This window comes from Rhinopithecus roxellana, chromosome 5 (genome assembly GCF_007565055.1).
Source record: "Rhinopithecus roxellana isolate Shanxi Qingling chromosome 5, ASM756505v1, whole genome shotgun sequence".
NCBI lineage: Eukaryota > Metazoa > Chordata > Mammalia > Primates > Cercopithecidae > Rhinopithecus > Rhinopithecus roxellana.
Genome location: NC_044553.1, coordinates 109,542,390 through 109,557,728, shown reverse-complemented (window position 1 = coordinate 109,557,728; position 15,339 = coordinate 109,542,390). Strand labels below are relative to the sequence as shown.

The 15,339-nt window shown below is 35.0% G+C and overlaps 1 protein-coding gene across 5 annotated transcripts in view; it reads left to right on the top strand.

Moving 5' to 3' along the window:
• NRG4 (neuregulin 4) overlaps nucleotides 1-15,339 on the top strand; it is a 116,098-nt gene that overhangs the window by 38,800 nt on the left and 61,959 nt on the right. For all 5 annotated transcript variants that reach the window (XM_030930042.1, XM_030930041.1, XM_030930044.1 and 2 more), the window contains one exon: nucleotides 1,778-1,871. In XM_030930042.1, coding sequence (XP_030785902.1) covers nucleotides 1,778-1,871 — 94 coding nt within the window. The remainder of the gene's footprint in view (nucleotides 1-1,777; nucleotides 1,872-15,339) is intronic.

Here is a 15,339-nt window from a genome sequence, read left to right as displayed (position 1 = left end):
TATTTGGTTTTGAGAGACCTTCCTTTATGACATAAAACTATTTTATTTTAGACATATATGTTTTATTGGTTTTATAACCTGATACATTCTAGCTTGTTCTATATCTGAAATCAGCTCAAATAGTAAAGGAAATAGAAGTCAGAATAAAAGTAGATTCAGAAATAGTGATTCAGGTTAGATGAGTTTTCTTTATTGATAAAATAAATGCCAAGTGTTGAGATATGTTTGACTATAATCCGATTAAAACAAGGACACTAATTTTAGCTGTGATAAAGTCACTTTCCACCCTCAGTGGAAAACCATATATGATGACTCCTTTGATTCTGATGTAGTGTTAGTTTTATTTTTTAGCCAAATTATTCCTGAAAAATTTTATAATCTTGTTGAAAGTTGTTTGATTAGGAAGAAGCATGGCATTGTGTAAAAAAAAAAAAAATCTCAAAGAATTAATTTTGGTTGATTTTACTTTCTTTTTCACCAGTTCTCCGTAGTTCTGATTTCCTCTTTTCATTTTTATACTCTTTGGGCTATAATGTGATGCTGAAACAGGATTTTCTCAATTCTAAAGTAAAACAAAAGTTTTAAAATTTGAAAATCTGATTGTGGAGATATCTGACTCATACCAATTATATCTTAGCAAGCATTGATATCTTAGTGGCACATAAATGCTAGATAATTTTTTAAATTAATATACTAATTTTGATGTCAAATTGGAGTCCCAATGGGAGTAATGCCATTTTCTTATTCCTGTTAGATGATTCTGGGTCATTTCCTAGACAGAAACAAGAACTAACAATGTACAATTTTAAAGCAATATAATTTCCCCTTTAAGGCTGAAAGATAAAATATTCACCAATTTTCTCTTCATAAATTACTAGTATAATGACTCAATGAATCCTTCTGTTATTCTAATTTTTTCTATACAATGGCTTTGGTGGCCAGGGATTTTTTATAAAAGGTCTTGGGGGTGAGGCTGGAAGGAAGGAGAGGTACCAAGGGAGAAAGGGAAGGCAGAGGGATAAAGACAGATAAAGGAAAGGTCAAAGATAAAGAAAGAAGATGAGGCTAAAGAAAGAGGAAAGAGAGACAAGAAGCAAGAGAGAAGTAGAGGTTTATCTTCTTAATATTCTAAAAGATTTGGCTGTATATCAAGCTGTGACTTAGCTTTTTAATTTTTCTTTGTAACTTTAGATATGTCTTTATAGTTAGTAGCTATTACCTAAAATCACCTTGCAAATCAACACCTTATAAGATTATTTTTGGTTTCTGACATTTAGATTGTCATATAGGAACATTTAAAGTTAACTTTGGAAATAAAAAGTTAATTATCTAAATCCTTTACCAGACGTAATTTCTGATATTAATGTATTTGAGACCTAATAGGAAAAACAAGAATCTAAATAAATTCTTGGGACAGGGAAACTCTAGGTAATACTGCCAAATCTCTGTAGTAAGTGAGAAAGGCCCTGTTTGTTCTAAGATCCTAATCACCTCCTTTTAATCTAACTAATATAGGTATTCCTTATTTCTGTTATTTAGTGTCTAAACCCATTTAGTTAATGGCCATATCTTTAGGACATAATTTTTCTCTCAAAGACATAGAAGTCCCAGTCTGTCAAGTAAGGAATAGAATTAAGTCTTTCGTTTTGAGAAAAAAAAATTATTCATTCTGATTTTCAGAATTGCGACTTCAGTTTAAGATAGTTATTCCTATTCCTTGTTGCATTAGGAAAACTTTAATTTGCTTTTCTCTATTTTATATATGTATGTGTTTTAGATCACGAAGAGCCCTGTGGTCCCAGTCACAAGTCATTTTGCCTGAATGGGGGGCTTTGTTATATGATACCTACTATTCCCAGCCCATTTTGTAGGTGAGTTAAATGGACTAGGGGAAGATGTTAACTTTATTTTTTTATTGTGTACTAACTTCTTTGAGAAGTGATAAAAAGTAAACAAAAAGTGTAAGATGAAAAGGTATGAGCCATATTCTTCATATTTATGTAGGGAAAATTATCCTTTTAAAACAAAACAAAAACAAATAGCACAATAAAAATCTCACTAATCAAGGTGTTTATTTTGAAAATTGGTAATGGTAGTTCCTAGCCTAGACATATTTTTAAAAAATAATCCCTTTTAGTGAACTCTTTGATTTTAGCAATTTAAGAAAGGCAGTCTATGCTTAATATTCCTGGCAAAATAGCTAGGGAATTTGCTAATCAAAAAAACCTAATATGAGATATTTTATTTTGAGTTTTTAATACATAAGCACACGATAACAGAGTTGGCACCAAAACTTACACTTTATATGTTAAAAAACAGAAGAAGCATTGTTTTTCTAATAGTGGTAGCAAATAAAAAAGAATGGTATCTTAGCCACTATTGTTTTAAAATAATATAATTCACTGTGGGAGTACAGATACAGCCAGTGACCTATAAAAAACTTCAAAATAGTACTTCTGTAGGCTGATTCCTATGAATTGGTTGAATAGGATTTAAGTGTATATAATAAACCTCTTTTTAGTATATGAGTTAACATCATAATACTGCCGTATACTGTGGAGCTTACACTTAAGATCTAAAGATATTTTGTAACACATGTGAATTACTGTTTTTTGTTCTTTAACCAAACTGAGAAGTATAGAATCTAGATTTAAGATCTTACTGTACATAAAAGGACAGAAAAGTAAAATTCATAGGAAAAGCTGAAGATACTGGGATGTAGTATGGAGGACAGGAGACAAAAAGAAATAACCTCACAACTATCTCAAGAAGATTTTAGGGCTTTTCACATGGGGAATAGTGCCCCGATATTTTTCTTCTCTAGTGAATATGTAAAGGGAAGAGAATGGAGGAACAAATTAACAATTACTTAACACTCATGATGTGCCTCAGGAGTATACTCTTTTGGTTTTTTAATCTGTTTTCTGAGATATAATTTATGTATAATGAACTGCATTCATTTACAGTGCGCAATGGATTAATTTTGACAAATGTTTGTACCTGTGAAATCACCACCACTATCACATCTAGATATAGAACATTTCCAAAGATAGTCCTCCCTCAAATTTTGTTGCTGACTCTGCTCAACACTTAATTCTCACAAACATCTTAGAGAAAGGAGGCAGGGGAGACCTTAGAAAATAATGCAAAAAAAAAAAAAAAAAAAAAAAGGAGAAAATGAGAAATTAAGTGACATGCCAAAGGTCATATAGCTGGGAAGAAGAAAGATGTCGCCTTTGAATACAACTCCCAAGTTTCACTTAACTTTATAATATGTTCATTCTGGATTCTTTCTAAGGTGATATGGCATGTAGCATGTATAAAATAAAACAAGAATGCTTATCAGAAGAAGTGCATTTAGATCAGGCATGGTGGCTCACACCTGTAACCCCAGCACTTTGGGAGGCCGAGGCAGGTGGATCACAGGGTCAAGAGATCGAGACCATCCTGTCTAACACGGTGAAACCCCATCTCTATTAAAAGTACAAAAAATTAGCCAGGCATAGTGGCACACGCCTGTAGTCCCAGCTACTCAGGAGGCTGAGGCAGGAGAATGGCGTGAACCCAGGAGGCAGAGCTTGCAGTGAGCCAAGATCGCACCACTACACTCCAGGCTGGGCGACAGAGCGAGACTCTGTCTCAAAAAAAAAAAAAAAGAAGAAGTGCATTTAATAATTTTTAAATACTAGTATTTTGTGTCTTGATCTTGATGATGGCTACATGGATATAAAGATCATTCTTTCTCCATTGGATTGTCTTTGCCCCTTTGTCAAAAATCACTTGATCATTTATGTGCAGGTCTATTTCTGGACTATTCTTTTCTGTTGATCTATGTGTCCTGTCTTTTCACCAATACAAGTCTTGATAAACGTAGCTTTATAATGAGCAAAATCAGGTAGCATGATTCCTTAACTTTGTTCTTTGGCTCAATGACCTTTAGCCTTATTTTCTAATAGGCAGTATTTAATGTTAAAAATTTTCAAATACATTTCTGTTTTACCCTAAAAATTTTATAGTTTGTTGTTCAGTTTTAGGTTTAAACATTTTTTCATTATGATTTCTTCTGTAACCTATAGGGTATTTTCCTATGCTTTTATATTTATATCTGATTTAATGGCATTGTGGGCAGAGTGCTTGGTCCATCAAGCTATGCACTTAATGTCTATCTGTATACTAGCTATCTGTTATACCTCACTGAATAAGTTGACAGAACTAAGAATGCTGGAATTTGGAGATTCGTTAAAATGGAAAGAAACCTAGGTTGTCATCCTGCTTTTGTACCTTGGATAGATACATTTTTAGTGTATTTTCAAAAAGTTACCATGATAGAGAATGAACAAGTTTGCTGGCAACCCACAGCGGGTGTAAAAATGTATATAGTTTCTTCCTAATATCAGAATGTAAGAATAGTAATTAGGGAGTAGTTGAAACCATGCCACATGGGTTCATGATGGATAGAGAATGAAGCAAGGTCACCACATTGCACAACAGCAGGAGATTCTGTGTCTTGGCACCCTCTTTGTAACGTGAATGGTGTATTCTGGAGTTGCTAAACACCCTGGAAGGAAGTGAAGTAGGAGAGCGGGGTAGGGAACAAAAGGACAGCTGAGACAAAAGGAAAAAAATATAGTGACTGAAGGTTCAGTGACATTGAATGGCAGATATATTTTAATTCATATTTTATAAAAATAACTGCTTTCCAATTATCTTAGGAGCACATTTCTAATGTAGCCCTATAGGCTGTAATAGCAATAGCTAAGAGTGATAAACTCATTTTCCATCCCACTTCATACTGTTCTCTGCATTTCCTGTTTCTATTATGACATCTCAACCATCTTGTCACTGAGAAACCCCAGACTTATATTTGACTCTGTCATTGCCCTCTTGTCCAGTTGTCAAATCATATTTCTACCTTTGCTATATCTCTCATCTCTCTAGTCCTTTCTGTTCTTACTATTATTATACTAGCTCAGAGTTTCTTAACTCCTTGCTTTGTCTATAGAAATAGTTCCTAACCAATTTTCCCAGAGCCTAATTATCATCATCTGTCCAGCTAAAACAAAAAAACCCTTCAGTGACAGCCCTCACACCTACCCATCTACCACTCATGAAGTAATAACTCACTTTTTAGCCTAGCTCTTTCAGCCTTCTACCATTTGGCCCTCAAACTACCTTTGTGGCCATTTCTTCCTTGGTCTGCGTTCTAACTAGAACCATTCACTATTTACATTAGATATACTTTGTGTTATGTTGCCTGCCAACCCCTCCTCTTTCTCCTCCTCCTCAGTCTACTCCACATGAAAATGAAAATGAAAAGGATGAAGACCTTTATGATGATCTACTTCCACTTAATGAATAGTAAGAGGTATATTTTCTCTTCCTTACAATTTTCTTTTCTTTCATGTTTTGTTTTTGTTTTTGTTTTTGTTTTGAGATGGAGTCTCACTGGCTGGAGTGCAGTAGTGCGATGTAACCTCCGCCTCCCAGGTTCAAGCGATTCTCCTGCCTCTCAGCCTCCTGAGTAACTGAGATTATAGGTGTGTGCCACCACACCCAGCTAAATTTTGTGTTTTTAGTAGAGGCGGGGTTTCACCTTTTAGCCAGGCTAGTCTCAAACTCCTGACCTCAAGTGATCCACCCACCTTGGCTTCCCAAAGTGCTGAGATTACAGGTGTGAACCACTGCGACTAGCCCTTTTTTTTTTTTTTTTTTTTTTTTTTTTTTTTAAGAGACAGGGTCTTGCTCTGTTGCCCAGGCCAAAGTGCAGTGGCTTGATCATAGTTCACAGCAACCTCAAACTCCTGAGCTCAAGTGACCTTCCTGCCTCAGCCTCCCAAGAAGCAGGGACTACAGGCACACGTCACTGCACTTGGCAATTTATTTTTTGTAGAGGATGGGGTTTTGCTCTGTTGACTAGGCTGTTCTCAAACTCCTAGCATCAAACTCCCGGCCTTAAGTGATCCTCCCACCTCAGCTTCCCAAGGTGCTGGGATTACAGGCATGAGCCACTTCATCCAGCCCCGTTACGAGTTTCTTAATAACATTTTCTTTTCTCTAGCTTGCTTTATTGTAAGACTATAGTATGTAATACATATAACATATAAAATATGCGTTAATCAACTGTTTATGTTATTAGTAAGGCTTCCAGTCAACAGAAGGCTATTAGTAGTTAAGTTTTGAGGGATATGTGGATTTATATGTGGATTTTTGACTGCATGGGGGTTGATGCCCCAACCCCTATGTCATTCAAAGGTCAACTGTATTTGTGCCTTAAGATCTAAAATGCTTCTAGTCAGCATATAGTTGCATCATGTGTTTTCGTCCATTTTTCTAATCTCTGTCTTTCATTGATAATTTAATCTATTTACATTTAAAGTAATTACTGATAAGAAGGGGCTTTTGTAATTTTGTGATTTATTTTCTATATGCCTTATCACTTTTTTGTTTCTCATTTTCTGTATTACTGTCTTTTGTGTTTAATTGATTTATTCGCAGTAAAACTTTTTTTTCTTTTCTTTTCTTTTTTTTTCTTGAGACGGAGTTTTGGTCTTGTTGCCCAGGCTGGAGTGCAATGACGCTATCTTGGCTCACCGCAACCTCTGCCTCCCGGATTCAAGCGATGATTCTCCTGCCTCAGCCTCCCGAGTAGCTGGGATTACAGGCATGGCCACCATGCCTGGCTAATTTTGTATTTTTAGTAGAGACAGTATTTCTCCATGTTGGTCAGGCTGTTCTCAAACTCCTGACCTCAGGTGATTTGCCTGCCTCAGCACCCCAAAGTGCTGGGATTACAGGTGTGAGCCACTGCACCCAGCCTCTAGTAAAATGTTTAAATTTCTTTTTCATTTCCTTTTGTGTATATTCTATAACTATTTTCTTTGTGTTTACCATGGGGATTAAATTTAACTTTTTAAAGTTATAACACTAATTTGAATTTATACCAGCTTAACTTAAATCACATATAAGAACTGCTTCTTTATAGCTCTGTCCTCACTTCTTTCATTTACTGTCACAAAATTATATTTTTGTATATTGTGGCTACAAAATGTAAACTAAGATTCAACTCAATACATTAATCTCTTAAATTATGTAGAAGATAAAAATGGGGTTACAAACTTTTTATGATAATACTAGCTTTTAAAATTGTTCATGTATTTATCTTTATGGATATCTTAATTTCACCATCTAGGACTCCCTGAGTTTTTCTTGCAGAACAGGTCAAGTGATAATGAATTTTGTCAGCTTTTATCTCAGAATGCCTTAAAAACTCTTAGTTTTGAAGGATTGCTTGTTGGATATAGGATTCTTGGTTCCAGTTGTTTTTGTTTGTTTATTTAGCCATTTGAATTTATCAGCCTACTATCTTCTGGCTTGCATAGTTTTGATCAGGGAAGTCTGTTGATAATCTCGATGAGGATGCCTTCTATGTGAGGAGTCACTTTTCTTGCTGCTTTCAGGATTCTCTCTTTGGCTTTTAAAAGTTTGATTGTAGCGTGTCTCATTATGGGTCTCTCTGAGTTCATCTTACTTGGATTTCATTAACCTTTTTGGATATTTATATTGTCTTTCATCAAATTTGGGAAGTTTTAAACAATTATTTCTTTAAATATTCTTTCTTTCCCTTTCTTTTTTCTCTTTTTGGAATTCTGACAATAGGTATCTTGGTCCATTTGATGTTGTCCCATGGGACCCTTAGGCTCTGTTCACTTTTCTTTAATCTTTTTTCTTTCTGTTAGACGACTCAACAGTTGTCATTATCTTATGTTCATCTATTTTAACATAATGTTTTAAAATTATAAATTTTCCTCTGAGAATTAATTTAATAGCAGCTCACAATTTTTGATGTGTCATATTTTCATTTTGTTTAATTCAAATGTTTACTAATATCCTTTGAAAGTTTTTTTGATCTGTTAATTCTATGAAAGTGTATTGTTCAATTTTCAGCATTTGTGGATTTTCTGGTTATATTTTATTATTGGTTTCAAGTTTAATTCCATTTTAGTCAGAGAATATACTCTTTACAATTTTGTTCCTTTGAAATTTATTGAGACTTACTTTATGACCCTTCATGGAATCTATTTTGGTTGATGTCCTAGGCATATTTGAAAAGGAGCAATTCATTGGTGTAGCATTCTATAAATTTCAATTAAGTCACATTGGTAAATAATGTTATCCAAACACTGTCTTTCCAGACTGATATTTTGCCTGATTATTCTCTCACTTACTGAGATATGTATGTTAACATCTTCAAGTATGATGGTAGATTGCCTGCTTCTCCTTTCCCCAGTTTTGCTTTATATTTTTTGAAGCTCTGTTAATTATTACATGTATATAAGTTTAGACTTCTGATGTGCTCTTGTTTAATTGACCCTTTTATCATTACACAATGTTCTGCTTTATCTTTAGTATTACTTCTTGCTGTAATGTCTACCTCTCTGCTATTAGGATAGCTTTCTATTTGTTGCTGTTTTACACAGTATATCTCTTTCTATCCTTTTTTAACCTATCTGTATCTTTATATTTAAAGTATGTATTTAACAAACATATAGACAGGTCTTTAAAAAATTCAATCTGATTGTCTCTATCTCTTAATTGTATGATTTAGTCAATGTAGTCCATCCACATTTAATGAACTTACTGATATGGCTAGGTTTAAGTCTACCATCTTGCTGCTGTTTTCTCATTGTCCCATTTGCTTGTTGACCAGCATTTTCCTCTAGTATTCCTTCTTTTCTGCCCTTTTATTGGCTAATCATTTTTTAAGTTCCCACTTTATTTTCTTCATTATCTCTTGTTATACACATTACTCTTCGAGTAATTATCCTAGATATTACAATATACATTCTTAATTTATTATAGTCTACCCTCAATTAGTACTTTCATTCTTCCTGAACAAATGCAAGTATCTTCTAACAGTTTAAATCCTTAATCACTTTTTTCCCTTTGTACTATTGTTGTGCTGTCACATATGTTTAGTGATCAGCCCACTTGCATTTCACACAGTTTTAGAAATAGCTGGGTTTAACTTTATTCTCTTCTTGTTTTCTGTTTATTTTGTCTGTTCTTTGCTCGTTTTTTCATCTGGGAGATTTCATTTATCCTTTCTGGCCCGACCTAAGTCTTTGTTTTCTCCACTTTCAAGTTAGGCACTTTGGAGCTTTTGAGCTAAGCTTTGTAGCCCTTTGTTCCATACAGGTTCAAAATCTGACAAAAATCTAGCTGGGAGGAGGATACTTGTTATATGTTTGTTATAGGCCCCTCCTATGGCAAGTTTTAAATGGATAATATGTTCACATTTTTCAAAGATCAAAACCAAAAGATATATTGTTGTATATTTCTCTCATTTCTGTCTCTTAACATTTTTCCTCCCTGTGTACTATAAGAAAGCAGTAAGCCCTTATCTAAACTTCCAGTGCTTCTTTTTGCAAATTCGAGGAAATACAAATGCATATTTTAACCTCCCATTCTTAGTAGAATAGTTCTTAATATATAAGTCATTCAATAAGTATTTGTCAAATGAAGCAAAGAACAAACATTGTATACTTGTGTGGTTCCATATAGTAGCCAGGAGCCATGTGTGGCTACTGAGCACTTGAAATGTGGCTAGTGTGACTGAGCACTGAATGGAGATGTGCAATGAGCATCAAATAATCCTTAAATTTTGAAAACTTAATATGAAAAAAAGTGTGAACTATCTCAGTAACTTTTATATTGATTACATGTTGAAATGATAATATTTTGGATATATTGAAGTAAAAACATATTACTAAAAATAATTTCACCCTTTTTGGTTTTTTTTAATGTGGCTGCAAAAATTGGGGCCAGGCATGGTGGCTCATACCTGTAGTCCCAGCATTTTGGGAGGCCAAGGCAGGAGGAATGCTTGAGGCCAGGAGTTTGAGACCAGCCTGGACAACATAGTGGGACCTCATCTTTACCAAACAAAACAAAACAAAAATACCAGGTGTGGTGGTGTGTGCCGACAGTCCCTATCAGCACACACTCAGGAGGCTAAGGTGGGAGGATCGCTTGAGCCCAGGAGTTCAGTGCTGCAGTGAACATGATCATGCCACTGTACACCAGCCTGGGCAATAGAGCAAAACCCTGTCTCTAAAAAAGATAAAAATAATTAAGAAAAATTTAAAACTAGACACTTGATTTCTGTCGGGAAGTGTTGCTATATGTACTATCCTGTAGTTCTTTTTTCTTAACAATATATCCTGGATATCTACTCATTTTAATATATGGCTTCCCAATTCTTTTTTACAACTAGAAGGTATTCTGTTTGTGTGAATATACCATCATGTATTTAACCAAGCCTCTATTGATGAATGTTGCACACAAAATGTAGCAGTACACATGATGTGTACCACTGTGCCCAGCTCATTTTTTACATTGCACATAAATCTGCACATGTATGAAATTATATAATTATATATCAGTAAAATAAAGTCCTGGAAGTGAGATTCCTGGGTTAAAGATAAATGCATTTGTAACTTGAATATATGTTGCCAAATTGCTGTCCATAGGGATTGTGCTATTTTGAATTCTCACCAATATATTTGGGTACCTGTTTTTCTATAACCTTGCAACAGATTTGTCAAACTTCTGGAGTTTTTCAAATCTGATAGATGAAAACATAGTATCTCAGTGTTAATTTTTATTTTCCTAGTGATGAGGAAAACTGGGCGTAGTTCAGTTGTTTAAATATTAATTAAAATCTTTTTGATAATGTATTTGTTTGCATATTGTTTTTATATTAGGAAGATTAACCTTTTGTCTATAATATTAATTATAGATAATTATTTATAGCTTATTTTTCCTTTTACCTAGCTTACGGTGTTTAGTTTTCCATGCAGTTGTTTTTTGGTTTTACTGCAGTCAAATCTATCAATTTTTTTTAAAAGCTCTTCTAGTTTGAGTCATACTTTTAAAAGACTTTCTGGCCAGGTGCGGTGGCTCATGCCTGTAATCCCAACACTTTAGGAGGCCGAGGTGGGTGGATCACCTGAGGTCAGGAGTTCCAGACCAACCTGGCCAACATGGTGAAACCCCATTTCTACTGAAAACACAAAAATTAGACAGGCGTGGTGGCAGGTGCCTGTAATCCCAGCTACTTGGGAGACTTAGGTGGGAGAATCTTTTGAATCCGGGAGGCAGAGGTTGCAGTGAGCCAAGATCATGCCATTGCACTCCAGACTGGCCTCCTGAGTAGCTGGGACTACAAATGTGTGCCACTGTGCCCAGCTAATTTTATTTATTTTTAGTAGAGACAAGGTCTTACTATGTTACCCATACTGGTCTTGAGCTTCTGGTCTCAAATGATCCTCCCATCTCGGCCTCCCAAAGTCCTGGGATTATAGGCATAAGCCACTATGCCCAGTCTCTATTTGGATTATGTATATGGTTTAAGATATAGATCCAGATTTATTTTTTTTAATATGGCTACTGTCTTAGTCTGTTTCTGCTGCTGTAACAATACTTGAGACTGGATAATTTATAGACAGTAGAAATTTATTTCTCACAGTTTTGAAGGCTAGTAAGTCAAAGATGAAGGCACCAGCTTTTGGTGTCTGGTGAGGGCCTTTTTGTTGCAAGCTCACATAGCAGAAGGGGCAAATGCTGTGTCCTCACATGGCAGAGGGCAGAAGAGCGAAAAGGGCCAAACACTGTGTCCTCACATGGCAGAAGAGTAGAAGAGCATAAAAAGGCCTAAGCTAGTTTCCTTTAGCCTTTTTATAAGGAACTAGTCCATTCATGATGGTGAAGAAAGCCCCAACTCCTTATGCCAGCACAGTGGAGATTATGTTTCACCATGAATTTTTTAGAGGGGATGCACAGCACCTACCCAGTTTTCCCTACGTTATCAGTTTATATATCATAATTCCTATTACAATGTCAGCCCTGTGAGGGCAGAAGTTTTTATCTATATGTTTACTGCTAGAACAGTACCTGAAACATAGTAAGTACTCAATAAATATTTATTAAATGAATGAATGAATTCCCCTACTGATTTGAGATGCCAACTTTGTTATATATGAAACTCTATGTGTATTAATTCTTACTGGACTCCTTTTTCCTTTGGTGTGTCCATTTATTCTTATGCCAGTAGCAATCTCTTCTAATTGTTGAATGTTTACAGTGAGTTTAATATATGGTAAGTCTAGTTTTTGCATCCCTCCCCTTGCACCTTGGCTGTCCTTGCTTTTTCATTTTTCCATATGAACTTTAGAATCAGTCCAGAAGAATATGAATTTTTAAAATTAAGTTGATAAATTCCCTTTAGGAAAGTTTATTTATTTATGATGCTGAATCTTCTTACCCAGGATTGATATGTCTTCCCATTAGTTCAAATCCTTTTCTGTACTTCAAGAGTGTTTTTAACATTATATATTTTTTGCACATTTCCGAATTTTTTCCCATATATATCATTTTTTGTTACTGGGGTAAATCTGTTTCCATATATAAATTTAATAAATAAGTTATTTCTATGCTGAAAACCCTTCAGTGACTCTCTGTCTCACTCAGATAAAAGGCAGTGGCTATAAAACCTTAATGATATGGCCCCTATTATTGTTCTCACCTCATATCCTGCAACCATCCAAATGCTCAATCTACTGCAGCCAAATTAGCCTCTTTGCTGTTCCCTGATGCCAGGAAAGTCCCAAACTTAAGGTGCTGGCCTGGCCTTTCTGTCCTGTGTTGAATGCTTTCTCCCCCAATATCCTCATGGCTAACTCCCCTTCATCCTTTTAGTCTTCACTATCAATCTTTCAATGATGCCTTCTAGACCACTTTTTAAAAAGTAAAACCCATTCTTCTCCTCTCTTCCTTTCTTACCATCTACCAACATACTATATAATTCACTTTACATTCTATCTCCCCAATCTAGAATATAAGTCCCACAGGGAAAGAAATTTTTATTTTTTGTTCACTGAGATTTTCCATGCATCTAGAACAGGCATAGAGTCAGTTTTCAGTAATTGTCTATTGAGTGAATGAATGCCCCACTACTTTGTTGACTTCTGTTATCATTATAATAATTTTTCTGTTAATTCTCTTGGGTTTCTCATTATGTAGGATAAAATTTGATAAAGCAGAGTGATGTGAAACCCAAGTCAAGCTTTGTATCCTTTATGAAGCTTTTCTGGGTAGAATTAGCCATTCAGCCCTGTGGCAGAGGCTGTTAGTGTCCAATAACTATGTGGTCCTCTGCATTTGCCAGCCTCACTTACAGTTAGACTGGTTCTATGTGATTGGGTTCTGGATGGTAGAGTATGGACAAAAGGGATGCAAGCCAGTCACAAGCCTGGCCCTGAAAAATCAACTCCTGCAAAACTCCACCTCTCACTTTTCCTGCCTTAGTGACCTTGGAGGCCATGTTCTCCAGGTATCAGGGCCAAGAGATGGAGAAGGGCTGCCTGAGTGGCATTGGGCATTAGACTGTAATGTGAGCAAGGATTAAACTGTCATTGTATGAAGTCACCAGTATTTGTACGTTTGCATTTAAAGGCAGGTAGTATTAACTTTGTTGACTATTATATGCCCGCACTGTACCCAGACATATTTCTATCTTATATATATCTCTACTGTACTTAGTGTTTATGTGTCTGTTGTTCTCTAATAGAATCTAAGCCCCTTGAGACTGAATAATTCTCTTGCCTTTGAATCTTCTACATCTAGTATATATCGTAGAATTTAATAAATTACTCAAAAATGTTTCTCGAGTGAATTTTTGAGAAAAACCAAGATGGGAAAGGATTTGGAAATCTAAGTCACTAAAACAAAGGGGGTATTTAATACCAAGCAAAGAAGGGTGAGAAGATGAGATGAAATTCTATGAAGAATATCTTTGCAATATGTATCTTTGCAATACAGATTTTTAAATATTAATGGAGTTGAATTAGTACCAAAAATTTTTTTCTCATATTACAGAAAATTAGGAGATGAATTATCTCATAAAAAGTTATTTGTAGTTTTGTACAGAAATGTTACTGAAATGATTTTTGCCCTTATTTAGTTTACATATTTTTTTCTCTCATTAAATTTATAACATACCAGATCTCTGGAAATCTCCAACTTCTCTTAGTCTACTAAGTATTAGAGTGTGAAAAGTCTCAGATGGGGAGAAGATAATGAAAAGCCTTAAAAATACTATTAAAATAATTTTTCTCCCATTGACACCTACCTCATCCTTCTTACAATGTTTCTCAACCAATATGTGTTAGAAGAAAATTCCAAATACAGAGCTAATTCTGGCCATCAAGTAGCCATGTGTAATACTGATATTTATAGATCTTTATGATGTTCCTATAATACATTTCACTGAAAACATTCAAGGTTTGATCTACAATCAATTTTATTTTCATATTCTGAAACAGCCATTTCATCTGATTCCTACCAAGACTATGTAGTAATAATAAATATAATATTGAGATCTAGTCCTATCATTAGTAGACGAATGATCGAAGCAAGTCACTAGTTGCTATACAAATAAATGGTTATAAATAGGAATTTGGCACTTTTTCCAGTTTTGTAACCGAATCTCTTCTTTGCTACTCTAAGAGATTTTATGTCAGGAACTATTATCTAGTTTCTTGACCTTTCAAAAGTGTGTTCTTTTGTATCTCTTTATTTCACTGTCTTCTGTAACTAAACACATATGCTCTATTAAAAAACAAGGCTCATTTGTTTAATAATGTGAATAATTGAGCTTCAAACTCTTGTAGTTAAAAGATTTGTACTACTCAATGAAGTTAGTATATCTAGGGAATAAATAGCCCCATGGATTACTGTGTGACCATGGTATCATCACAGTCTGAGGTCTCCCCTCAGTGTGGACTGTTAAGAGTTTAATGAAGTACATTGTGAGGGATCTCATCTCTCACAGCAGATACATGTTGATTAGGCTTACAGAGCTAGTGTCTAAAGTAAGCATTTTTATTTATTTATTGAGATGTGGCCTCGTTATGTTGCCCAGGCTGGTACTTCAATTTGTTAATGTATGATGATATATAACTGACACAGAATTGAGTTGATGTGAGTCAGGCATTCTTTTTCTCTGTAGACTGACATGTGTAGGAAGCCCAGTTTGTAATCAGAATATTTTAATGGGTATAGAGAAAACAAGAAAACAACAAGAATTATATAATTTGACAGCGTATCTGTAATTAGTCGGACGCATTTATTTCCACAAGAGAGATAATGTGACTTAGAACTGTGATGCATGAGGTCTTCTGGCTACAATTCACTGTCTACTTAACAGTGCTTAGATAGGCACTGCTGATGTTTGCCTCTGTGCCTTTCCTTTCTGTAAGTGTCCCTTGCCGACCAACTCCT